We start from the raw sequence: 25,910 nt of genomic DNA, 5'->3' as shown, positions 1-25,910 counted from the left end.
TTGTGTTGTACTAAATGTGTAGGTGTTAACTGTTCACCAGGAAGATGAAAACTTTCTGGAAACTCATTTATGATTTCTATTACGTGTTGTTTTTCTTCGTCATTTAGGTGTTCTAACCTTAAATTTTCAATTACAGCTGAAGCTCTATCTTCAGGAGGTATAAACTCGTCATCTGTTTCATATTCATCTGAATCTTCGCCCGGTAGTTTGTAGAATTCAAAGGGTATTAATTCTTGTGGAGGTATTTCAACTTCGATATCTTCCGATGTGGTGTTAATTGCAAAAATATGACATGTTCCATCGTTATTTGTTACTATTGCTTCGCCTATTAATAATCCATCTGTAGTTTTTACTAATGGCAGGTATCCTTGTTTTAAATTAGTATTTAAAACCTTAACAGGTATTATCTGTTTAGTTCTGGCTTTGATTATTAAATTTGGGTTTTTTATGATTTTATTATTAATTAAATTTTCTCTTGCTAGGGATGATTCTGTATCGGTAAATAGTATTGGTTTTATAGGATTAGAAGCTGTTACAAGTGTATTATGCCAGAAGGATATTTCTACCTTTTCTTGTCGAAGATATTCCCTTCCTAATATACCATCTGATTCTATAGGAAAATCGGAAGGTACTACTTGAAAAATAATTAATTTGGAATCTATTTCTATTTTTACGGTTCCTAAAGTAGATGTTTTTATAGGAGTTATTCCAGTTATTTGTATTGCTCCATCCTGTTTGACTTCTAAATCTGGTTGTAATACACATAATTTAATTAAATTTACATCTGCTCCAGTATCTACTAATAAAAATGCTGTTGTTTCCAAGAAACTAGGGGAATTTATGGTGATTACTGGGGATTCTCGATTATTTTTGGCGTGCAAGATTGTTCCATTTTTTTCAAAATTCTCACGCTTGTAGGACGCTCTTTTTGTTCCACACTCGTCGTCGCGTCTGTTCGTCGAGGGATGTTGGAGTTTAAATGATCCTTTTCAGAAGGTTTAGGAGATTGCGCACGAAGGGGCGATCTATTCCCTTCGTATGGTTTATCGTTGTGCATTTGTGGTAATGAAGAATGAGGAAAATAAGGGTAAGGATTATAAGGAACATATGCATTTGGAGGATAATGATTTGGGTGTTGAAAGTATGGTTGTTGATGACTGGTAGATGATTGGTATGGTTGATATGGATTTTTCAATATACCAAAAGGAATAGGAGATTGAGCATGATGTCTCATTGCTTCATTTGGATGAGCAAATCGTACTCTAGGACTAGGGCTTCGTTCTCTGGAATCATAATCACTTGATTGAGAATTTCGTGAATAATGATATGCATTATATTCCGCTTTATGATACTGATGTCGGGTTTCAAATTCCAAAGCAAATTTTAATGCTTCTTCAATGGTTGTAGGATTTCTAGCTTCTAGAATACTAGACATACCATCTGGTAAACCTCGGGTAAATGCTTCTAATGCACATTCAACTAAGGGTTCCATCATAGTATTTGATCTTTCGACACCATATTTATCTTGAAGAGCAGCCTTAGCTCCTGCCATCAAAAGCAATATTTTGTCGTAAAACTCACTAACATTATCATTTCGGCCCATACGAATTGTAGATATTTCTTGTAGGTACCACGTATATGACTTGCGATGAGCAAATCTTTGTTTTAAATGTTGGATTAGTTCGTCTATGGTATTAAAATTTTTACCTTGTATACTATCTCTAGCTACACCTTTTAATCTGGCAAGAATTGCCTTTAAATATTGTTTTTCACAATTAATAGGAATATTAGACTCACCATTTATTATATCTTCTATAAAATCTCTTACAGGAATGTTTTTACCATCATAAAAAGGAATATTCATTATGCCCTGTTGCAACGCAAAACACTCAGCCATTGATGTTATCATGGCATCATTTAAAGTTCTATCAATATTACCGGTTAAATTACTTGTTTGTGGTCTATCTGTAGCCATGATTATAAGTTTACTAAAAACGGAAGGAATGATTAAAATATCTCGTTAATTATATCAAATGAAAATGGTAACCCTAAAATTCCAACAATATTAGAATTATTCTCACTATTAATAGTTTGGAATTCTAAAACAGTGTAATTGATGCAAACTTTTGCTTCTCCGATAGTGTTGATTGTACTATCTCTTAAGGAATATTTAATTATGCGATTTATTCCTAAAAAGGGAATTAATTCACTTTCTTTAATTAAATTGATTGGTAAAGATGGATCAAGTATGAATAAACACTCGTGATCCTTGAAGAAATATGATTCCAAAGAATTTTTGGATATAATTGATTATATTTTTCAATAAAATGAAAATATGAGTTCATAGGGGAATACGGATAATGGCGGCTTGGAACCGTATAGCCGTATTGCTACTAGGGAGTTTAGTGTTATCGGACTATTGTCTGTCTGACACAACTCGTCTTGTACTACTTACGGACCAACGCACTTGGCGCTAGACAGTAGTGCGAGAGTATAAAATCAAACTTTCGCGCCTGTTTGCAACTGCAACCTCTTATGTTAGTATATTCGCCTGATATCTTTTCTCAAGGGGGCTTTACGTAAACTTAAATTTCTCCCAAATTTTGGGAATCTAAAAATTTTGTTTTTGTCCTATCGATTAGTTATATTTAAAAGAATGATCCTGTGAAATTTGAAATTTTTGTTATGATCAATGTCGAAAGCTATATTGATTAATATTGTATATTATGTACAATTTTATGTAAAGTTATAACCGAAATTCACTAGGATCTGTGTTAAGAAAAGATAATCCAAGAACACCTGTCAATTCGGGTTGTTGATTATTAATGTAGGTGTGAAACTTGATAGGTTTATGCGCAATTATTATTGATACTGTTCCTGAGGTGAATATTGGTCCTGGAGTCAATAATAGAGATTCGGATCTATTAATTGTTGTACCTGGTGCCAATTTATTTTCGTTAATCAGGTTAATATCTAAACAAGGATTAACTATGAAGAGTCCTCTATTTTCTTTTAAATTTTGGGAAGATATGTGGATATTTGGGTAAATAACTAAATTAAATGAAATTTCGTTGTTGTATCTATTCATTAAGAATTCTATTTAGTATTGGAATTCTTCGGAAAGAGAAGTTTCGGATAAAAGTGATAATACGGCGTCTGATTCGGCCTTGGATAGAGATTTCACGTCTCCAAATTGCTCTTTCATAAAAAACTGCTATTCTATTGAAATAATTTGTTTCATAAATTTGATCGAGAAATGGCGCACCAAGAATTCCAATAATTTCTGTTTCACTTTGATAATCGATAGTTTCAAATCTTAGAGAAAAATCGCTGAATTCTATTAATGTACTACCACTTGTGCAAATTGCACCTTGTCTTGCTGTTATTATGACGTTTTTATCTATAGATACAAACGATGATATTGCTGATTCTTTTACCAAATTTATTGTTAATGTATGATCAATAAGAAAATTACCTTTATGTGATTTAAAATTACCTGAGATTAATTCAACGTAAGGATAATTATGTTGATTATATTCAAGAATTGAGAAGTAATTATTCATTTGTGGTTACTAACCGAATTTTTAATAATAAACTGTCCACCAAACTATGGCGAAAAACATTACATATACAAGGAATGTAATAAAATAAACAAAATACATTAGGAATTTTATTATAACCTTTTTATTTTAATTCTTGTTTACGGATATTAATTGTTCTGTTTGATGTAATAATAAATCGAAGAATGTAGAAAAATCTTGTTGATTTTGAAGAATTGTTATATTAAGATTATCGGTTTTATCAAATCGCCTTTTTGCGTTTGTTCCTCCTCTATTTCTGGGTTTTCTATCAATTTTAGGTTTATCTGGCATAATCTAATCTGACTGAAAATAACATTGTTATTTTAGAAAATTGATATTACAAATAAATCAAAAAAATTGAGACTTCTTTTCAATTGTTTGTGTAAACCAAGGGCTTAGACAGAATTCGCCGAACGGCGTAAAACGTCGAATACAAAGTCAAAATTCGCCGGACGGCGTAAAATTGACCCTGCTAAGACCTCAAAATTCCAAACAATGATATTATCAAAATTTATTGATATGAAAACCTCGCCGGACGGCGTAGATCTCCAATTTTCAAAGCTATAGTTCGCCGGACGGCGTAAAAATAGCTTACTCAATAAGATTTTGAATGATTTTATGAATTTATTAAACAGTCGGTTTTAAACACCCTAATTCTCAAGTTCGCCGGACGGCGTAAAATGAAAATATAACAAATTCTGTAATTCGCCGGACGGCGTAAGAACAAAACTGCTAGAGAATTTAAAATGACCGTTTACAAATGTTTATAATGATACATATGAATAAACATTTAATGAAATGTGATGTGTTTATAAGGGTGATATAATTGATTTTGAATAAATTTGAACCCTTAAAAATTTTGAAATTTGTTCTAAATAAATATGCCGAATTATTTGAGAATTTTCATAAAATTGTTTTTGCAACAAAAGTGACAATCCCACCGCTGCCACCAAATCAGCTGTTACGTTCCGAACTAGGCGTGGTTTTAAATAAAAATTAATTTTATTTACTTGAATGTAATAAGGCTGATTAATCAGGTTGGTAAAGCCTGATATTTATTTTTATGTAGGATCGTGGTCACTTGTCAAAACTACGGGTTTTGCGTTACAATAACAAGTCAAATATTCCCTTTTATAACATTTATTGATTAAATAATAATTATATAGTAATGATTATACAATAATGATACAAGTTTACAATTCGTTTACTTACTTTTAGCAATGAAGTCGGATAAATCGATGATTATAGCTTAGTCGCTATAAATTGGTTTTGATTTGATTTGAAATAGTTCGTTTTGGTTGCACTTGTGTAACTTTAACGACTTAAATTGTTTTATAACTATTTAAAGAATTGCAATGTTCTTTATTGTTATTTCTCGTCACTCGCACCTTTGACAGGAATGAATTTTATAGCAGGTGTAAGAGAAGCAACATATACTAAATTGACAAATTTAGAAAAAGAGATAATGCAAGATTTCTTTAGTATTTATAGTTATAAATACGACAGTTATTTCTATTAAATTATTGATTCTAAGTGTTAATTTGCTTCTCTTGCACCTATTGGCTATCAGGAAAGAACTATGTTCTAAGTGAAAAGTCAAATTAACTTGCACCTATTGGCTATCAGGAAAGAATACAATAATTAGGGCGAAAGTAAACTGAAGGGTCGCTCTACGATGTTAGAGATTGCACCGGAACTTTTGACAAGCTTTATGGAAAAAGCTCTTGTTTATATACTAGTCGATTATGCTAATTAGTGGGAGAAATGTCATATTATTGGGGAAGGGGTGATCTATAAATAGAATCACTTTCCTTATATGGTAATGATCTACATCGCATGTATGACATTGAATCTTCTTCTTTCTGAATTCTCTCTTTTATATGCTGACAATGGGTTTTTGAAGATCATATTACACTTGGATCTTCACAACCTTCACATTCTTCACGCGTATAAACAAACAAGCTCGAACTTGCTACACATTTTGCTTACATATATCCTATTTTTAGCTTTTCAACTTTCTGAACTTATATGGTGAAAACGAATGTCATATCTCTTCTGAGATCAATTTCGTTTCCACACTCTATCCTATCAATATATACATAAATAAATACATTAAAATAAGACATACAGTTTAAGTATTGTAAAATTATTATAGAATTATATATAATGTCTTATTTTAATGATAAGAATAAGAAAAATTAGGGAAAAAAAAAAAAAAAAAAAAAAATACCCGAAGGGGTGAAAATCGAAAAATAAGGGTTGATTTTGAAAAAAAAGGGGTTAAAATTTTTTTTTTTTAAATTTCGTATACATTTTTGAAAAGTACGTGAAAAATGCAATAAAATTCATTATAGATAAATTAAAATCCATTAACTTTTGTCATAGTTATACGGATTTGAAAATGACAATGTTACCCTTAACGTCAAAACTTCAACCCCCTCTACTTTCTACAAATATTTTTTTAATGAGTTTATATTTTAGGGATTTATTACTATCATATAGGACAACAATTTACCAAAGTATGAAGCCAATCCCAGAAAATTGACTTTTTGGGCTGGGGCGATTGAAAAAGAATCTCTCATATATATTGGTGTGGGTTTTCTCTTATAGCTAATATTGGTAACTGTACTGCGTCAATTGTTAGTGTGCATTTTGTATTTATATGAATTATTCCTATTCCTCTTATTTGGTAGGTTTCAGGTCTCTTGTCTTTACATTTTAAATATAGTGTTTCATTCTTTACTAGTTTCGTTTGCGGGTTTTCTTCTTAATTCTGGTTCACAGATAGGTGTTAAGAGTATATCATATGCCCCGTATTTGTAGTGACAAATATATTGTTCATTAGTTAGATAGCAATCGGATAATTGTTCTTCTGTCAGATAAAAGTAAAATCCTTCGTTGGCTGTTATAGATAAGTATTTGGAATGTGGTAGTATGTATGCCCTGTTGCTATTATTATTTTTTTTGTCCTTTTTGACTGACAGTTCATGCAATCTATAGAGTATATAAACTTTTTCTTCCACTAAAGGTATGTCTAACGACATAATTAAATCATTTGTGTCTATTTGTAATTTTACTTTCGCTATTTTACTGATTGTTGTTGTACTTATTTCGTCTATAGGCATGGGAAATTCTTGGTACTTTAAATATTTTTTTGCTTCCGTTGCTATTGTTATCAATTGTTTGTCTGATAACAATTCTGAAGAAAGATGTCCTTCTTTTGTTTCTTTTAAGATGTCTAAAGTACGATCTAAATTGAGCTCATAAGTTTCTATTTGTCTAGTCCATCGTATTATTTGTACTCTTAAATTTCCTTTCTATTCTATTCGACTAGTTTGATTTTTTAAATCTAGTATTTCTCTTTCAGTTTTTATTCATTCCTTTCTTGATTGTTGCGATGAGTTATGCTGTGCTTTTGCCATATCGTAGAGCGTATGCAATTCTGCTCTTACTATATGTGTCTGTTCTCCTACTAAATGTGAAATATTCCTTTGTGCCTCATTTAGATCCCTCATTATATCTTTATAATTTTCCCCTTCGTCATAAGTAATCCTATAGTTGGTCCAATTATTTTTCCTAATACACTTATTAAAGGTGCATTTCTTTTACTTATTTTTCTGTTTTTTTTTATTCTTTTTTTTTGTTCTCTTGTGTCTTCTTAAATCTCCGATGATTTTCTCCAGCTTGTTCCATTTTAACTTTATTATTGCTACCCTACTTTTTATTGTTTCATGTGATACTTCGCAAATAGTTCTAGCAATTCTAATTATCGCAGAATGTTTATGCATTTTAAAATTAATAAGGAGTGCAAATAAAACAAGAAGATGGGGCGTAAGACCGATCAACCAACGTCGTCCTGTTCTTGGGGAGTTCGAAACTTTGTTTCAGGAAATGCAGGACGACGAAGAGTACTTTTTTAAGTATACTAGAATGAATGTTGATTGCTATAAGCACTTATTAGAAAAAGTAACTCCATTTCTCTTAAAAAGGAGTCGCAGAAAACCATTGACACCTGGACATCGGCTCAGCATGACGTTAAGGTAAAAGTTATTAATTTTATATGTACACTCGGGGACATACATGCTTTAGCTTTTGTTCTTGTTTAACACACACGTTGTCATGGTAATTTTTTAGGTCTGTTGGAGAATGTGGACGTTGTAAATACTTACTTAATTACTTACTTTTACATCTAATTTAACACAAAAACATTTTTTACAGTGTATTTAAAATTTTTGCATCTGCATCACCTACTTGGATAATTTGTCAATTATTTATATTTTTATATTTTCAAAATAATAGCTGTTTTCAATTCATAAGAAACTAGATCTCAACTCAAGTTATTCCATTAATTAGTGGATGTGATTCCTGTTCTTATATTAATTCAGGGCTAACAAAATTGTGTTATCAAGTTATCAAAGCTTTACTTTATAGGAAAGTTTTCATCGATTCGAAATTAACATATTCCAAATGTCAGTCGATCATCATTTCAATTAATTGCAGCATTTATTAATTAAAAATGGAAATAAATCTTATTTTACATTTTCCTACAAGGTGATTCCCCATTCACACTTCACTTTTGTTGACACTTTTTTAAAATGTTTTTTTAAGCAACACTAATTGTACACTAACAATTTTTTCGACTTTCGGCTTGCATAAAAGTATTGATAAATATTTAAACTATCGGTGTATGTTTTTAACAGTTATCAAAAAATTCTATGGTTATAGATATTCGCGTTGAGAAGTTGTTTTTTGTCAAAATAAATTAGCGTGTGAGGGTGCAGTCCCATGGAGCAGATTAGCATATTGGCAGATTAGACTTGACCAATCAGGTGATTGCAGGGAATTTCTGGTTTCTTTATATCGCGTTCCTAAACTCATCCGTTTTAGGCCACGGTAATGACGTGCCGCGTACACTCTAGTGTCTCGCTATTTCATGAGCTTTAAAATTTGTCAAACTGTTGTCAAACAAACGTTTCTCGATTCTCCGACAAAAGCAAAATGCCTAAAAATACTAAGAAAGAAGAAATGTCTGGGCCTGTAAGTATTTTAAGAAGTAACACGAAGTAGTGAGTAATAAATAAAGCTTAAACAATTATTATTTTAATTGAAGTAAATAAAAGTAATATATAAAAGTAATATAATATATTTTGAAGATTGATAAACAGTTATTTTTAAAAATAAATGTTTTTGTTATCATATAATATAAAACGAATAAATTTCCAGCTTATTAAATGCGGTTACTGTGGAGAAATTATAAATTTTACACGTGAAACTTTGGAAAATCTTCCCAAAAATCACGGTTGTTTTCAACATTTTGATCAAGATGAACACGGATTTAGTATAGATGAAAAAATGGTTGTAACATTAGGTAAAAATACATAGTTAATTTATTATTAATATTACAAGATCATCAGTTTAATAACATGTTATTTAGTGTTTTACAATATTTATGTATTTTTTAATATTTGTAGTCAATTTAAAAACACCTGAGTCTCCTGTACCGATGTCAGATATTGACCTGAGTGATGCTATTATATATGAAGTCCAAAAACGACCTGCACTTTATGATTTTAAAAACATCAATGTCAAAGAAAGGACTAAATTAAAAAAAAAAGATCTATGGCAACAAATTTCGTGCTGCATGAAAGGTATATAAAATTTTGAAAAAAATTGATTTTATAATTAATAACTAAGAAATCAAAAGTAATTATATGACTATATGCTAAAAATCTTTTACAGGAGTTTTGACGGCTGAACAAATTGAAACTAAGTGGAATTCGTTAAAAAAACAGTATCTGGAAGCAAGGAAGAATGAGAAACATCTGCCTAGCGGATCTGCTGCAAAGCGAAAGCAGAAGAAAGTCTTTCCTTTCATGAAGCAAATGGAATTTCTTAATGATATGCAGATTTTTGACAGGTAAGTTCACTTAATTGTTATTCACAATTTTATTATATAAATAAAATTAAATGTCTATTTTACATGCATATGTGCTGAAAGTTCAATGTTATTACGAATTTCTATTATTTTGCAATAATTCTTTAATCAAAACATTTTGTACAAATTGATTAATATATTTATACACATATATTTATATATAATTTTTGTTGCAGCACGATATCTTCTCTCAAGCCATCGGTCAATGTAGAAAGTGAAGAGAAATTGGATAACACTGCTGATGAGCCTGAAAATGGTATGTGAGAAAGAAGTTTTAACTTTCATAATTAATATAGTAAATCTAATGTTATAGTAATTATGATTGTAATAAATACTTAATAATTAATACTTACATAATTTTTTTATATAGAAACCGATGATGATGTGTTCATGAAATTCCAAGAAACAGCAATGGATGTTATGACAAATATTCATCAGAAACCCGATGTTATAGACGGATTTGTAATGATTGTTAAAAATCAATTAAAAAAATTAACAAGCAACCAGCAATTAAATGCAGAAGCAGACTTATTGAACTATACTAATGATTTAGTTAATGCTTTTAGTGATTGATGATTTATATTATAATAAAAGAAAATGAAATTATTATGAAAATAATAAAGATGTATATTAATTATATACGCATTACCGTACTTTATTTAATTCTCTTGACCTTTTTCTTGGATTTCAACATTCTACAATTATATAAATTAAAGCTATAATTGTATTGATTGTCTAAAAGTGTTAACACTTTTTTTAAATTAATGGAAAACTTTTTTCCTTTTTTTCATTCTTTGTAAAAAAACTCATATGTAGATATTTATTGACGAATTTTAATAACTTTATTTATTATTATTATATTATTTATTATTTAAACTTTTTCCGTCATTTATTCTTTGTAAAAACTTCATATGGGTATTTATTGACGAATTTTATTGAATATTTATTATTTTATTTATTTTCTGTAATATGCTAATCTGCTGAATTTCAGACCCCCATGTCACATGGAGCAGAATAGCATAATAGCCGATTAAGAATGAACAAATTGGATAATGTGTTTAAAAAGACAAACAGCTGGCCACTATGGAAAGTTAATTTTCATTGGTCCATTTTCTATTCTGCTTTTTCAATTATGCTCCATGTGACATCCGGGTATGGAAATCAGCATAATAGCAGATTAGAAGAAAAAAGGGAAATTTATGTTTATATTTCAATTTAATTCTTTAATGATACTTGTAAATAACCTAAAACTTAAACATTGTTGAATAATTATTATCAAATATAAATATATATTTTTTCTTTTTTAAATCGTGCTCTTTCAACTTATTAAGGTGCCTCATAAACGAGACAACGACTGCCATAAAAACACATGATATAGAAAAAGACACACATATTTCTATCCTTTTTTATCATAGGTATTGCTGTGACAACTGTTGTCCATTGAGAGTCCAATATCTATATTACTTTATGTTTATGATTAATATTTACAACAAAAACTAAAGTGGAGAATTATTGTTTTCAAACAAACGGACACATTTAATTCTTTTTTCACACCAGTAATTTTTACGATGCCTGAATAACATTAATATAAAAAATACTTCACATCTAAATTAAAGGTAATTACCATGTTAATAACATATAACAATTAGAAATAGTCATATATTCTACATGTTAATAAATATCCTTAATATATTAGAAGATTATTGTAAAATCTTATAATATTATGTAATAATGCTTTTGTATTTCTTATTTAAATGGTTAAATAGATTCTTAAAATATATTTAGCTCTTTGAACATAATTAAAGGTTATGATGACAAACTCCTAGTATTTGTATATGAAATACAAGAATCAAAAAATAATTTTTATAATTTAATTAATACAAATTAAAGTCAAAAGTTATTTCAATTTTTTATTTTCATTTAAGGTTCATTTCTATAATTGCTTTGTCGACTATTGGTTTGAAGCACTTTTTTTTAAAAATATTTTTTTAAAAATAAATAGTTCAATTTTAATTGATTTACAAACTACCAATTTGAAGGTTAGAACGTCCTCTACGCAACTAAAAAAGAAAATTAAAAAAACATCCATTTAATTACAAGTTATTAATTTTTTAATAATTATTCAAAAAATTGTTGTCGACTATTGGTAGTTTACCTTATAGGAAATATTTCAAAAATAAAAACTTTTTGTAACCCTGCTGAAAAAAATTATAGGATACGTTAAGGAATAAAAAACATTCAAATCATGAATAACAAAATTAAAAATAAAATTTTATAAGCGATATTCATTTACATACTTATATTATTTATTTAGTTTGCAGTTTATTCAACCAATTATGGATCTTCAAAACCAATTGCAAACCATCCAATTTTTGATTATGGAGTATAATCGAACTTCTATGTTGCCGTTCGCCAGAGAGTCAGTGCTTCGAAAAATAAGAAATCTTTGGGAATTGTACATTCGTTGTAAACGTGCAACAAGGTTGAGGAATTTTATTCCATCAGTTAGACGATTTTGGGTGCGACCCATTTTTAGTGCTGAGAGAAGATATCAACAAGGAGACAGTGATAATTTGCTTAAAGAATTACGAGAAGATGAGGACCATGAAAAGTATTTCACATACCTTCGTGTTCTACCCAATATCTTTGAACAACTACATGAACTTGTTCAACCTATTATAGAAAAGCAACAAGTGGTTCGTGATCCCATCTGTTCTAGAACTCGATTGGAAATAACACTTCGATATTTGTGTACCGGAGATTCAATGGTGTCTCTTTCATTTGCATTCAGAGTGGCACACAATACCATTTCACTTATAGTACGTGAAACATGTCAAGCAATATATGACTGTTTAAAAGATGATTATTTTCTTCAACCATCTGAAGAAAATTGGAAGAAAATCAGTGACGATTTTATCAGTTTGTGGAATTTTGATAATTGCTTGGGAGCGATTGACGGCAAGCAGGTTGAAATACAAGTAAGTGCGGTTTTTATAAATAAATAAATCCGTAATTTATATATTACTGTAGACACATAGTAATATATAATATATGGTACAGTATTGATCAGTTATAGTTTCACTGAGCTTGTTTTGCATAATACACAAACAATTTTTTGTACACGAAAAAAAGGGACAAATATTTTTTTACCAAGGGCGGCGGAGATATTGTGGAATGTGTGGAGTACTCATTCACACTCTGGATTTTGTTTTTATTTTTATTTCTTAAGAGAAATGTTTGCAATAATACAAAAATGAGAAAAATGCCTATCGATAGGCATTTTTCTGATTTCCAAAAAATGTTTTTTTTTAAAATTAGAGTTGTGCAAAAATCCCGAAACCCGACCCGAGTTTTCGGGATTTTTGCACATCTCTACTTAAAATAATTTAATTTAAAAAAAAATGTCTTTTTCTTAAAATAATTTAATTTCCAAAAATTATCTTTTTACTCCCCCCGGTCTAACACTCAACTCCACACTCGGGAAAAATTTGCTCCGCCGCACCTGTTTTTACGTCATTTAGATTTTAACATGATTTATTATTTTTGTGTTAACTTGATGGCTGTACGCCACCTGAAATAATAAATGAAGTAATTAAAAATTTTTTCGATAAAAATATAATGCTTTGTTTATTTATTCATGTAATTTGATAATACTTTTAATAACATATAGATATATACACATCTTTTAATGCATTTTCATGTATATACTTCTTAAATTACATATTTTCAGGCTCCAGGGAACAGCGGATCTCTTTATTTCAATTACAAGGAGGATTTTGGTGTTAACTTGATGGCTGTATGCGACGCAAAAGCACGATTTCTTGTAATAGACGTCGGAGGGGAAGGGAGAAGAAGCGAAAACGGTGTTTTACGAAGCAGTAAATTTTATAACAGGCTTGTTAATGATGATCTTTTCATACCACCTCCAAAAGCATTAGGTAAATATTCAATCTCACTGTTGTGACTTATAATTTAAGGTATTATTACACTTGTCTCTAACAGAAGATAGATTTTTTGTTCTTGCATTTGAGTGTTTAAAATTATCTTAGATATATAATTTAGAAATTTTAAATTAAAATTTAAAATTAATAAAGTTAGACAACTAAATGCAATAAAACCTTTTTTCATAAAAAGGTTTTTGTTTAATAAAGAATGTGCAATTTTTAATTTTAAAATTTACAAACTTCTTACTTGCACCATTCGCATAAGAGCGCTTTTTGGGCAAAAATTATTATATTATATTGAATACTCAAAGTTTGAATTGAAATGAAGGAAGTCTATAAAATTAAAAAATTTAAACTTTAACGGTATAAAGAAACGAGTTTTTGCAGTGTTGCGTTACAGAGATTAAAGATTTTTCAAAGAATGAATACTTCTTTTTTTTAGGAAATGATGGTCCAGTTGCTCCATACATTTTCGTTGGAGATGAAGCTTTTACGGGTTTCAATCGAGTTTTAATACCTTATCCTAGAAGAGACAATTTGAACAACAAAATGAAAGTATTCAATTACAGACTGAGTCGCGCAAGGCGAATTGTCGAATGCGCTTTTGGAATTTTAGCAACACGCTGGAGAATTTTTCTAAGGAAAATTAACGCTTCAGTTCCAACAATTAAAAAGATAATTTTAGCTTCTGTTGCGTTACACAATTTTATATTAAGCTTAGAAGAAAATGCTCCAGAAAATGAACGACCATATCAGACGTTACGTTCAGAAGATAACATTGCTAATGGAGCTTTTAGGAACATTGAACGAAATGTTAATGCTGACCAAGAAAATTCTGTGCAAGCAAGAGAAATCTTTTCTGATTATTTTTACGACAAAGGAGCTGTGGAATGGCAGTGGGAGAAAGTTTTAAAAAACAATTTTTAAACTGAATAGTTTTGTAATAAAAGTAATGCTTTTATTATAGTGTAAATGGTGATATTCTTGTTAATGTAAATTTTCATATTTTCATTAAAAAAGTAAAAATGTAATAAATTATACAATTAATAAAATCAATAACAACTATTCGAAGACATGTAATTTTTTTTAGGTAAATTTGTAATTTCAGTTTTCATATAAATTTTTTAAATATACAGTAATTAAAAAATAAATAAAATATAATGACTAATTGCAATAAATAATAAAAATTTTCAAAAAAATCTAAATGTGCGCTAAATTTACAAAAAAATGTTTTATTGGCAAAAAAATATAATAATTGAAAGAAGGAATGAGGAAGTTACAAAATAAAATTACAGAAATTGTTCACTTCAATGTGGAAACTAAAGGGAAATTTAATTCAGGAAAAGTAGTCAACAACCTATGATTTTGAAATTTTTTTAAAATTTAAACTGGATAACAAAAGTTTTGCGTGGTGACATTTCTTAAAAAATAGTTTAAACAAAAAAAAATTTGTGGTTTCAATAAATTATTTTAAAAAAGTTTAATTGTTTATTTATTTTTCAAAATAAATTAAAGTTTTAAAACAATGATTTATAAAAATATTTTTTCAAATTTTGATAATATAATATTTTTATAATATTCTGGGCAGAACATTTTGTCTTAAAACATAACATCATACGTTTATAAACTATAATTAATTAATCTCGCATATCTTTGACATAATTTACTTAATTCCAAAGAGTTAGGAACATAAATTTTTATATAATTTGCAATCTACAGTCTTTGTTATCACATTGCAAAAAATATCTTGAACTGTATTTGGTAGTATTGCAAAGTATCAAATACTTTCTATACTAATCTTAAAATTTTCTATAAATTATAATTATTCACAACATATGATTATAATGTAATAGCATACTTAATATTAAAAAAATGCTTGAAATGACGTGACATGAAGAAACGATACACTCAAACAAGAACTTAAAATAAATAATAATATAAAGGCTGGAAGATAATGAATTAATGACCAGTGAACACCGAAACATAGTTCCAGAAATGTAAAACATTGTTCCCATGTCAATTTCATCCAAAATGTGTAACAAGGATAACATACATTTGGAAACAATCTATAATATTTCTGGAACTGTTTCTTGGTGTTCACTAGATGGTTTATCCAAAAAAAAGACAAAATTGAAAGAAGGTAAAATAAAAAAGAATTAAAAAAAATGTGCCTCAAGTGTAACATCAAACATTTTACGAAGGAAAAGTTTTACTTTTAACATAAAGTTATTTCTCTGGAGACGCAGAATTCTGGAATCGACTTACTATTGCTTCCAAGTATTGCCATATTTTCAACTGAACTGTTGCTCTTTTCTCCTCAGGTATTTTCCTTAAAAGATCTGCAAACATTATACAAAATCCGTCAGTAGAATCTTGTTGTGGCCTTTGATGAATGAACGAAGAAACAAAGTTTTCCATAGCGGACTGTTCATCACCGTCATCATGATTTTTTGCTGTAAAGAATGATAATTTATTATTAGGTTATTATAGTACTATATTTTTTTTTTTAATTAAAAAGTACAGTTTTTAATAACATACTGCTTTTGGTCTTTCGTGTTTTGGTTTTTGAATCACCATTGGTATTAGCCACTTTTCTTTTATTCCCATTGCAAGAAGGCTTATTAGAATTCGTTGGCTGTTTTTCAACATCTTGCTTATTTCTATAAAAAAAATAAGACAAATAATTGTAATATGTATAAAATTTTTAAGTCAAATATGGATTCATTTTTTCAACGCCTACAATTAAATATATATAAAAGAAAGATAAATTCATATTTACAGAAGATTAACATCATTCTCGTCGGCATTTTCAGAAATATCCAAGAATCCTAAATACTGACTTTGCCAGCAAACCGCATTGTTTTTTTTTCGATTGAAATAAGTATCCTTATGATGTTTCCATTTGGCTTTAGCCTCTGAAGCGGAGTATTTACCTAATGTTAGAAATATTTCATTTTAGTTAAAATTTAATTGAAGTTTTAAAATATGTTATTTAATGAAAGACTATTACTGTATACTTACCATTTAATTCTTTACTGATATCTTCCCATAGAAGATTTGCTTGCACTTGGCAAATTTTTTTCGTTTTACTATACAGACACGGCTTAACCTGCACCTTTCTAATTAGTGCAATGTCAACATCGTTGTCTTTCAAAATTTTTCTCACTCCATTGTTTCTTCCCTTCCCTTTTTTTGTCTTGGAATCATCAGGAATTTTTACAAAAGTGAGCCGACTTTCACTGTCGCAATGAAAATTGTGTATCTTTGGATCCATTTCAGCAAAACAACTATGATCCATAACATCACTCAAGTCATTTATGTCCTTTTCGCAGAAACCGCATATAAATGTCTAAAATAAATAAAACGTTTTACAATATTATAATCATTAGATAATGTGACCTTAATTTGAGGTCAATAAATAAAACTAATGAGACTTATGAGACTACAACTCAAGTAGTCCTGAAGATGGGCCGGTAACGACCCGAAACGTCGACACCTGTACGATTTAACTGTATAAATAAAAAATGACCGAAAAGCCTTTCTAATTACTAAAATATATTAACGACGGTTATTAACTTCAAGTATATAAATTAACCTAATGTTTGTCTTCAAACCAAAATTCGGAAACCTTCTTTTTTTGAATCACGAAAAAGTGAAAGAAATTCATTTTAAAAAAATTACACATTCATTGTATATTATTACAAAAATTACAATTTTTTATATGAAACGTTCTTTTCATTTTTAGGTTATGTTACCCAAATCAATTCTTATTTAGAAGATGCTGTTATTTTCATTTAAATGCAATATTTGATTATGTAATATTTTAAAACTTCAGTTTTTCATCCTTTTGTCAAAACATTTGTAATATTTTAATTATCATTTCCTTAGAAAATACAAAAAAAAAGCTATGAGACTAAACTTTATTACAATTTTTTGTTGGAAACTTACTCAACTTATTAATATGCCAATTAAAATATTCCGTTCTTCAATTTTTATTAATGTTATTACAAATACTTACAGGCTCAGAAACTTCTTCTTCACTATTATTCTCAGACATTTTGCTTCTGTTGTATTGTTTGTTTTGTTCGGAGAAAAGTTTGACAACAGTTTGACAAATTTTAAAGCTCATGAAATAGCGAGACACTAGAGTGTACACGGCACGTCATTACCGTGGCCTAAAACGGATGAGTTTAGGAACGCGATATAAAGAAACCAGAAATTCCCTGCAATCACCTGATTGGTCAAGTCTAATCTGCCAATATGCTAATCTGCTCCATGGGACTGCACCCTGAACAGAAGGTTAATAAGAAGTGAGGATGCTTTCCCATGTCACTTTATAGTGCAAAACGCCAAGTAAAAAATCATGAGTGCATAAGAAGTATAGCGTATAGGGTTATCCCTTTCACTCTTATAACTTCCAACTTTGAATTTTGCACTTTGAAACAGCATGGAATTTCACTCTCAATTTCTCCATAAATTGTAGCAGTGATCTAGAAAAGTCTAGAAAGTTTTGTTTACTAGTTAGAAATATTGTCTTTGAGAAGTTTTCTCTTTTACAGATATTTGGCTACTGGTGATACTATATTTTCTATAGCAGCATCTTATCGTGTGGGTGAGTCAACTCTGCGGTCAGTTATACAAGAAACGTGTATTGTCTTGATTAAAGTATTAGCACCTGACTACCTCAAAATTCCCACAAATGAAGATTGGATTAGAATTAGCAAAGGATTCAATGATATTTGGAATTTGCCAAATTGTCTAGGCGCCGTGGATGCCAAGCACATCACAATAAAAGCACCACCAAATTCTGGTGGTTTCTTCTATAGTTACAAGAAAACTTTTAGCACTGTGCTAATGGCAATTTGCGATTATGAATATAAATTTACTGTGGTCGATGTTGGATCATATGGATGCTCAAATGATGCAGGAATTTTTACAGACAGTTCTTTGTCAGAAGGATTATTCAGCGGTCTTTTAAATATGTCCAATGAACAGTTTCGAATACCGAATTCGAATATTGAAACTCCACTCTATTTGGTTGGTGTTAACGCATTTCCATTTTCAACCAAACTCATGAAACCGTATTCTGGACATTTCTTAGGAGAGGATAAAAGAATATTTAATTATAGAATCTCACGTGCCAGAAGAATTATTGAAAATACTTTTGGTATTATGTCTTCTAGGTGGAGGATTCTGTACACTCATATTTCTGCACACCCTCAAAGGGTAGACAATATTGTTATGGCAATCATTTGTCTACACAATTTTTTAATGACAGCAAATAACAATGTAGATCAAAACAATAGACGCTATTGTCCACCATCTTACATCGATCAGGAGACCGGAAATGGACGTGTCAGACTAGGTAAATATTAAAAAAAAAAGTAAAATTTCATATCATAAAATGAAAAATTCTTAGGGGATTGGCGTTTTGATGGAAACAACCAACTGCAATCTTTTCCGCCTGTAAGACCTGGACGTCAAGGAACTTTAGTTGGAGAAAAAATGCGCAAAGCACTAACTAGGTATTTTTAAGCAGAGAAGGTGCTGTACCGTGGCAATCAGACTACGTTCGTAGAGGTCAAAATCAAGATGATAGATAACAGGTAAATGTAAATACATTCAAATTGAAAAATTTGTTTTTAATAAAAGAATCACAAAAAATTTTAGTTAGGCCCTCTGTGAAACCAGAATTAGTAAAATTTTATGAAGCTGAAACTGGCACCCAATTATTTTTAAAAAATTTTAGGTTGGCAATAAAAAAAGCAAAATAACTGTAACGTCCAGCAGTTTGACAGTATTTACGTAGAGAATTCTAATTTAGGAGGTTATTTACAACACAAATATTTTCCAGAACAAACTATAAAAATTAATCGATTGCAGATTATTATAAATAGTAATAAAATTATTGATTATAAAATAATTGTTTGAAAATTAAAAAGATTTCAAAATAATTTTTATGTTTTTGTTATTATATTTGTTATCAACATATTTTTTAATTATTATTATTTAAACTAATTATTATTAATGAATAATAATTTTATAATAATTCAAATTCTGAACAATTATAATTAAAAGAATGCAAACAAAAAACATTTTATAACAAGATATAGAAAAAATAAATTCTAGTAATAAAAAAATTTTTTAAACTGTAGAAAACACTTACTTTTACTATAAATAAGAAAACTACAAATTTTATTCCCATGAATGGTGCGCTAATAACAAGCTATTTTTAAATATAAAGAAGTGCCACATTATTTCCTTCTCTAGGAAGAGTGATATTTCTTTATTTAAGTATAAAATTTGCAATGACGAACTACCGAGAGTATTTAGTGTTTCTGACCTTGGAATAACACTTGATTTTGACCTTAGTTTTGATAAACATGTAACTAATGTTGCGAGTAAGGCCAATGGAGCTCTTGGTTTTATTATGCGAAATGCAAATCGTTTTTCGGATTTATCCACCTTAAAGTCATTATATTATTCGTTTGCTAGATCGATCTTAGTTTGCAATCATGTTATTTGGTTTCCTTATCAACAAGATAGATTATTAAGACTCGAACAAATTCAAAATAAATTTTTACGCTTTACTGCTTGGCAAAGAAATGTAATTCACGATAGATTTAATCATGATTACTCGGATCTCAGACGCTTATTCAATATCCCTGAAATTTCATCATATTTTATATATACTGATTTACTATTTTTATACAAAATTCTTAATAATTATATCGATTGTCCTGAGATTCTGTCAAAAATTAATTTTTATGCTCCATTTAAACACCTTAGAGATCGCCCTTTGTTTAAAACAAATTTTCATAGATCAAACTTTGCCAAAAATTCTATTTATGATAGATTGTCCGAAGAGGCAAACTTATATTGTAACAATTTGGATTTTTTTAACTCTTCGCTAAGTAATTTCACAATGTCTTTGCGCAAACTTTTTCTTTTTGATAGTAATAACAACGCTACCTAGTTATAGTTATTTTTGTTATTCGATTTTTAAGAAACATTATATTTTATGTTTCATTATTCTTAGTACTTCGGTACGAAAGGGCTAATTTTTCTTTCTTTGTAAGCCCGTTTACATGTAAATAAATAAATAAATAAATAAATAAATTTCTCCCGGTACCTAAGGAACGAACAAAAATTACCAATACTTAATTGTAGTCAAGAAAATAATTATAAATTTTATTTACATTTTTTAGAGAAAAAATTTCACAAGTTCCAGAGTTCGCGCACCTGTGTCTCATATTTTTTTCTGCTTCCTTGTCATCTAAAGAACTCACAAAAAAATTTTCCGTATTTTTTGAGGAAAAGAAATCTTATGAGTTTCAGTGTGTGCGTCCCGCGATCTAATATTTTCTTGCTTTCTTGGTATCTAGAAAAAATATTAGACTACGAGAAGCGAACCCTGGAACTCGTGAAAATTTTTTTTATCCAAAAAAATTCTGCCAAAAATTGTAACCTTTTCCTTGACTAAGTTTAATTAATTACAATATGTTTTATATGTACTTTAGGTAACAAGTAAGATTATAGAAAATAATAAACTACAGGACGCGAACCCTGAAAGTCATGAGAATTTTTTCCTCCAAAAAATTCTGAAAAAAATTATAACCTTTTCCTTGACTAATTTTAATTATTTGCAATATGTTTTATATGTTCTTTAGGTACCAAGAAAGATTAAAAGAAATAATAGACTGCGGGACTAAAAACTTGAACTCGTGAGATTTTTTTTCACTATAAAATTCGGAAAAAACTTCGCACAACTTTTTCCTTGACTTTGAAATTATTGACTATGAAATTCTTAATAATTTTTGTACGTTCTTCAGGTACCAAGAAAGTAAAAAAAAAATATTAGACCGCCGGACCCGAACCCTGGAATATGTTAGATTTTTTTTCCCCAAAAAATTTAGATAAAGTTTATAATTTTTTCCTTGACTAAAATTACTTATTGGTAATAATTTTTGTTCGTTTCTTAGGTACTAGGAAGGATGGGAATAAAATTTATAGTTTTCTTGTTTACTAAAAGTAAATGTTTTCTAAATATTTTTTTTTACTTTTTTTATTACTTTTATTTATTTTTTCTATATTTTGTTATAAGATAATGTTTTTTTGCTTTTGTTTATATTATTTTAATTATAATTTTTCAGAACTTCAATTATTATAAAATTATTGTTCATTTATAATATTTAGTTTAAATAATAATAAAAATTACAAAAATATATTGATAATATATATAATAACAAAAACATAAAAATATTTGGAAATCTTTTTAATTTTCAAACAATTATTTTATAATAAATAATTTTATTACCATGTATAATAAATAAACAGCTACCAATTAATTATGGTAACAGTTAATTATTATAGATTTTGCCGTGAAAAAGATTTGTGTTTGAAATAACCTCCCTAAATACGAATTTTCTTTATGTAAATACATACCGTTAAACAGCTTGACGTTGCAGTTCTTTTGTTGTTTTTATTACCAACTAAAAATTTTTTTTAAATTCACTTGGTGCTGATAAGTGGGTGCCAGTTTCTGTTTAATAAAATTTATATATCTAATGATCAATTATATAGAAAGAAAACAAGTCTTATATAATATTAATCTTTAAGAGTACCTACGGTAATAACTAGAAAAAAGATTCCTTATAAAACAAGTGTTTCTCGAAAGCTATAACAGACAATCATGTATTTCTTTCGAAATATTCAATTTTTTGTGTTTTGGTCTACCATATTGTATTATTATTATATATTTTACAAATTTTTACATAAAAACTTATAGATCTTAAAATATTCGAAATTTAAGTGTGAAATTTTTTGTGGAACTTTTTTAAAGCTTCATTCTTTTGATTAAAAAGAAAACAAATTCCTCGATAAATTAAATTTTTTCTAGTTTTTACCGCACGATCTTCGTAAAGAAAGAAAGAAAGAAAGATGAGTATCTAACCAAATTTAAATTTAAGCATACATTTTACATGAAGTCATCCAAGTGGAAGATAGAACTACTGAAGAAGATTTTTACCTCATTCACATTACGGCTCTGAGGATTTCTGTTTGATTTTTATTTTTCCTGCCTATGGTACCAGTGAATTTTAAGTACTCGAAACCGAGACTGAGGTTCAAACTTCCAATTCTGACGACGGGGACAACGATAATGAGAACTGTGTGTAACCATTGGAATCAGAAGGTGTCGAATCAACGAGGTATTTATTTGGCTGTGCAAAACACGCTGTTTTAAGTAATGTTCGGGAAACAGCGAAAATTCTTGTTAAAACGGGCGACTTGAGTAGAAATAATATCACGAAAATCCAAGGAAGTATTAGAGGTGTTCTCTTTCCAAGTTCCTTTGCCAGTTGTACAACACCAAGTAGCGTGATTGTATATAAAAATTGTTCGGATGATAGATTCGCGAGAGTTTTTCAACTATTGAGCTGCAGGCATCGTTACTTAAGTTCTCTACTTGATACAAATATAATGAAAAATACCTTGAGTATTGGGCGCACAGTGGAAAATTCGAAAAAGATCTCTGCAAGGCCAGAGATCTTCAAACGACATTTCTCGTTTCCGTTTTCACATCTAATTACGTCGTTGCTCTCTGCAACATTCTAGCCGCCAAGGACGGAAAAGTTGTTTTAAATTGTAGCGATAAAATTACAAATCGACGATCCATATGCCGAAACTTTGAGTTCCAATGAGATTCTCACATCGCAAATCAAACCAAAGAAAACCTTCAATCACGAGAAAACAAAGAATCTATTGTGCCTTTTTTGGAACCAAGTAAAGATCAAATCGATGATTCGAATGGGGAAAATATCAAGAACACGATTCACATTTCATCAAGTTTAAATTATAAGTACACTTGTGTGAAATTTTTTAAATTTTTTTGCTTGGTTCTTTAGAAAAGTGAAACTAGTCAATTTGTAAGGAATCTTCTCTCAAGATTTCGCATCTTTGAATTTTTGTGATACAATTAATTTTTCTCAAAATGGAAAGTTTGCAGCTAATTTAGTTTCTTTTTTTTTAAAGTAAAGTAAAGAGTGGAATGTGATAAGAGTAAACCTTGCCTGAATTATACGTCTCTGTGATAATCTGTGATAATCTCCAGATTAAAATAGAAGATTAAAAAAATGTTTTTAAGGAATATGAGCGAGGATCTGAATACTTAAATTCTACGTGAAAGGAGTTTCATTTCTTACGATTAATGTGCATTTATTGATAAGTTTTTTTAATTTAGTTTTTGCTTTAATACAGAAGTTAATGTCATGCTTTTTGAATATCGTAGCATTTTATAATTTTCTGAGGCATTGCTAATGGATATAATATAAATTTAACTTATTCTCGATTGCTGCAACTTGTGAAAATTTTATTTTGCCTATTTATCGCAAGTTTACCGAATAATTTTGTTTTTAGCAATGTATTTATTTTTCATGAGTGCGCATACACTGTATTTGAAATAGTTGTGCGCCTTGTTTTATGTTTGCAAAATTTTGAAAATTTACGTTTTACATTAACCCATTAACGCTCAGACGGACGAAAAATTGATATTGACTTTGAGGATCTCGTTCTTTTAAAAAAGTCTTTCCAAAAAATCGGCATATACCATTTCTAATGTAAAATTTATTGCTCTTTCAGAAACTGGGGTCAGAATTTGTTTATAATAAATATTTAAATAGTTATAAACAATTTTTTCCAAAAAAACACGATTTTCGAGAAAAAAATTTCTTTTCAACCATACTTTCACCGGAAAAAACAAAGGGGATGCTCTCAAAACCTCAAAATGTCGCGTCCATGGACCCTCAGCTACAAAACCCTGATGCGACCAATTTTTAATTTCAAGATGGCGGAACCCAATATGGCGTCCAAAGCTCAAAAAATAGTCCAAAAAAAAACAAGTGCTCAAATTTCTAAAAGTCACAAAAATCGTCTGAAAATCGTAACTCGGGGGTTTTCGAGGTCGCTGATTACCAATCCGATGTCACTTTTTAAAAATTCAAAATGGCGGATCCAATATGGCGGACAAGTTTTGTAAAAATTGATCGGATTCACGTAGAATTCGTTACTCGGGGGTTTTTGGGGTCGCTGAAAACGAATCTGAAGTCAAATTTCAAAAATTCAAAATGGCGGTTCCAATATGGAGGACGACTTTTTTGAAAGTGTTTGAATTCGTTTGAAAAGTTCTACTCGGGGGTTTTTGGGGTCGCTGATTACCAATCCGGTGTCAGTTTTTAAAAATTCAAAATGGCGGATCCAATATGGCGGATATGTTTTGTAAAAATTCATCGGATTCACGTAAAATTCGTTACTCGGGGGTTTTTGGGGTCGCTGAAAACGAATCTGAATTCAAACACTTTCAAAAAAGTCGTCCTCCATATTGCAACCGCCATTTTGAATTTTTGAAATCTGACTTCAGATTCGTTTTCAGCGACCCCAAAAACCCCCGAGTAACGAATTCTACGTGAATCCGATCAATTTTTACAAAACTTGTCCGCCATATTGGATCCGCCATTTTGAATTTTTAAAAACTGACACCGGATTGGTAATCAGCGACCCCAAAAACCCCCGAGTAGAACTTTTCAAACGAATTCAAACACTTTCAAAAAAGTCGTCCTCCATATTGGAACCGCCATTTTGAATTTTTGAAATTTGACTTCAGATTCGTTTTCAGCGACCCCAAAAACCCCCGAGTAACGAATTCTACGTGAATCCGATCAATTTTTACAAAACTTGTCCGCCATATTGGATCCGCCATTTTGAATTTTTAAAAAGTGACATCGGATTGGTAATCAGCGACCTCGAAAACCCCCGAGTTACGATTTTCAGACGATTTTTGTGACTTTTAGAAATTTGAGCACTTGTTTTTTTTTGGACTATTTTTTGAGCTTTGGACGCCATATTGGGTTCCGCCATCTTGAAATTAAAAATTGGTCGCATCAGGGTTTTGTAGCTGAGGGTCCATGGACGCGACATTTTGAGGTTTTGAGAGCATCCCCTTTGTTTTTTCCGGTGAAAGTATGGTTGAAAAGAAATTTTTTTCTCGAAAATTGTGTTTTTTTGGAAAAAATTGTTTATAACTATTTAAATATTTATTATAAACAAATTCTGACCCCAGTTTCTGAAAGAGCAATAAATTTTACATTAGAAATGGTATATGCCGATTTTTTGGAAAGACTTTTTTAAAAGAACGAGATCCTCAAAGTCAATATCAATTTTTCGTCCGTCTGAGCGTTAATGGGTTAACGATTTACTTTTTCATGATTTTTTTCACAATTCACGTCTTTTTGAAAATAAGAATTTGCTTAGGTCTCACTTGAAGGCTCCAATGTTACACAATGACAATACAAAATGAAACCTATATATGAAAAACTTCGTTAATATATAGATTCCTCGAAATTTATGTGTCTTTCTGATAGTTTAACATCAAAAAACTCTTTTGGAAATAAAACT

The 25,910-nt window shown here is 29.5% G+C and overlaps 2 protein-coding genes across 2 annotated transcripts; both read left to right on the top strand.

The window, feature by feature from the left end:
• The first annotated feature begins 7,405 nt into the window (after window positions 1-7,405).
• On the top strand, window positions 7,406-10,089 carry LOC127278860 (uncharacterized). The gene is made up of 7 exons (XM_051300780.1): window positions 7,406-7,489; window positions 7,571-7,621; window positions 8,805-8,949; window positions 9,053-9,229; window positions 9,321-9,498; window positions 9,693-9,772; window positions 9,887-10,089. Exons 1-7 carry the CDS (start codon window positions 7,406-7,408, stop codon window positions 10,087-10,089), a joined length of 918 nt encoding a protein of 305 aa, XP_051156737.1.
• A 1,763-nt stretch (window positions 10,090-11,852) lies between these two features.
• Window positions 11,853-14,387, top strand: LOC127278859 (uncharacterized). Its single transcript, XM_051300778.1, has 3 exons — window positions 11,853-12,494; window positions 13,247-13,454; window positions 13,903-14,387. Exons 1-3 carry the CDS (start codon window positions 11,853-11,855, stop codon window positions 14,385-14,387), a joined length of 1,335 nt encoding a protein of 444 aa, XP_051156735.1.
• The last annotated feature ends 11,523 nt before the right edge of the window (window positions 14,388-25,910 follow it).

This window comes from Leptopilina boulardi, unplaced genomic scaffold (genome assembly GCF_019393585.1).
Source record: "Leptopilina boulardi isolate dan_hultmark-lab unplaced genomic scaffold, ZJU_Lbou_2.1 LbouV2_212, whole genome shotgun sequence".
Taxonomy (NCBI): Eukaryota; Metazoa; Arthropoda; class Insecta; order Hymenoptera; family Figitidae; genus Leptopilina; species Leptopilina boulardi.
Note: the sequence above shows the minus strand (reverse complement) of the source record. Positions and strands in the feature narration are given on the sequence as shown.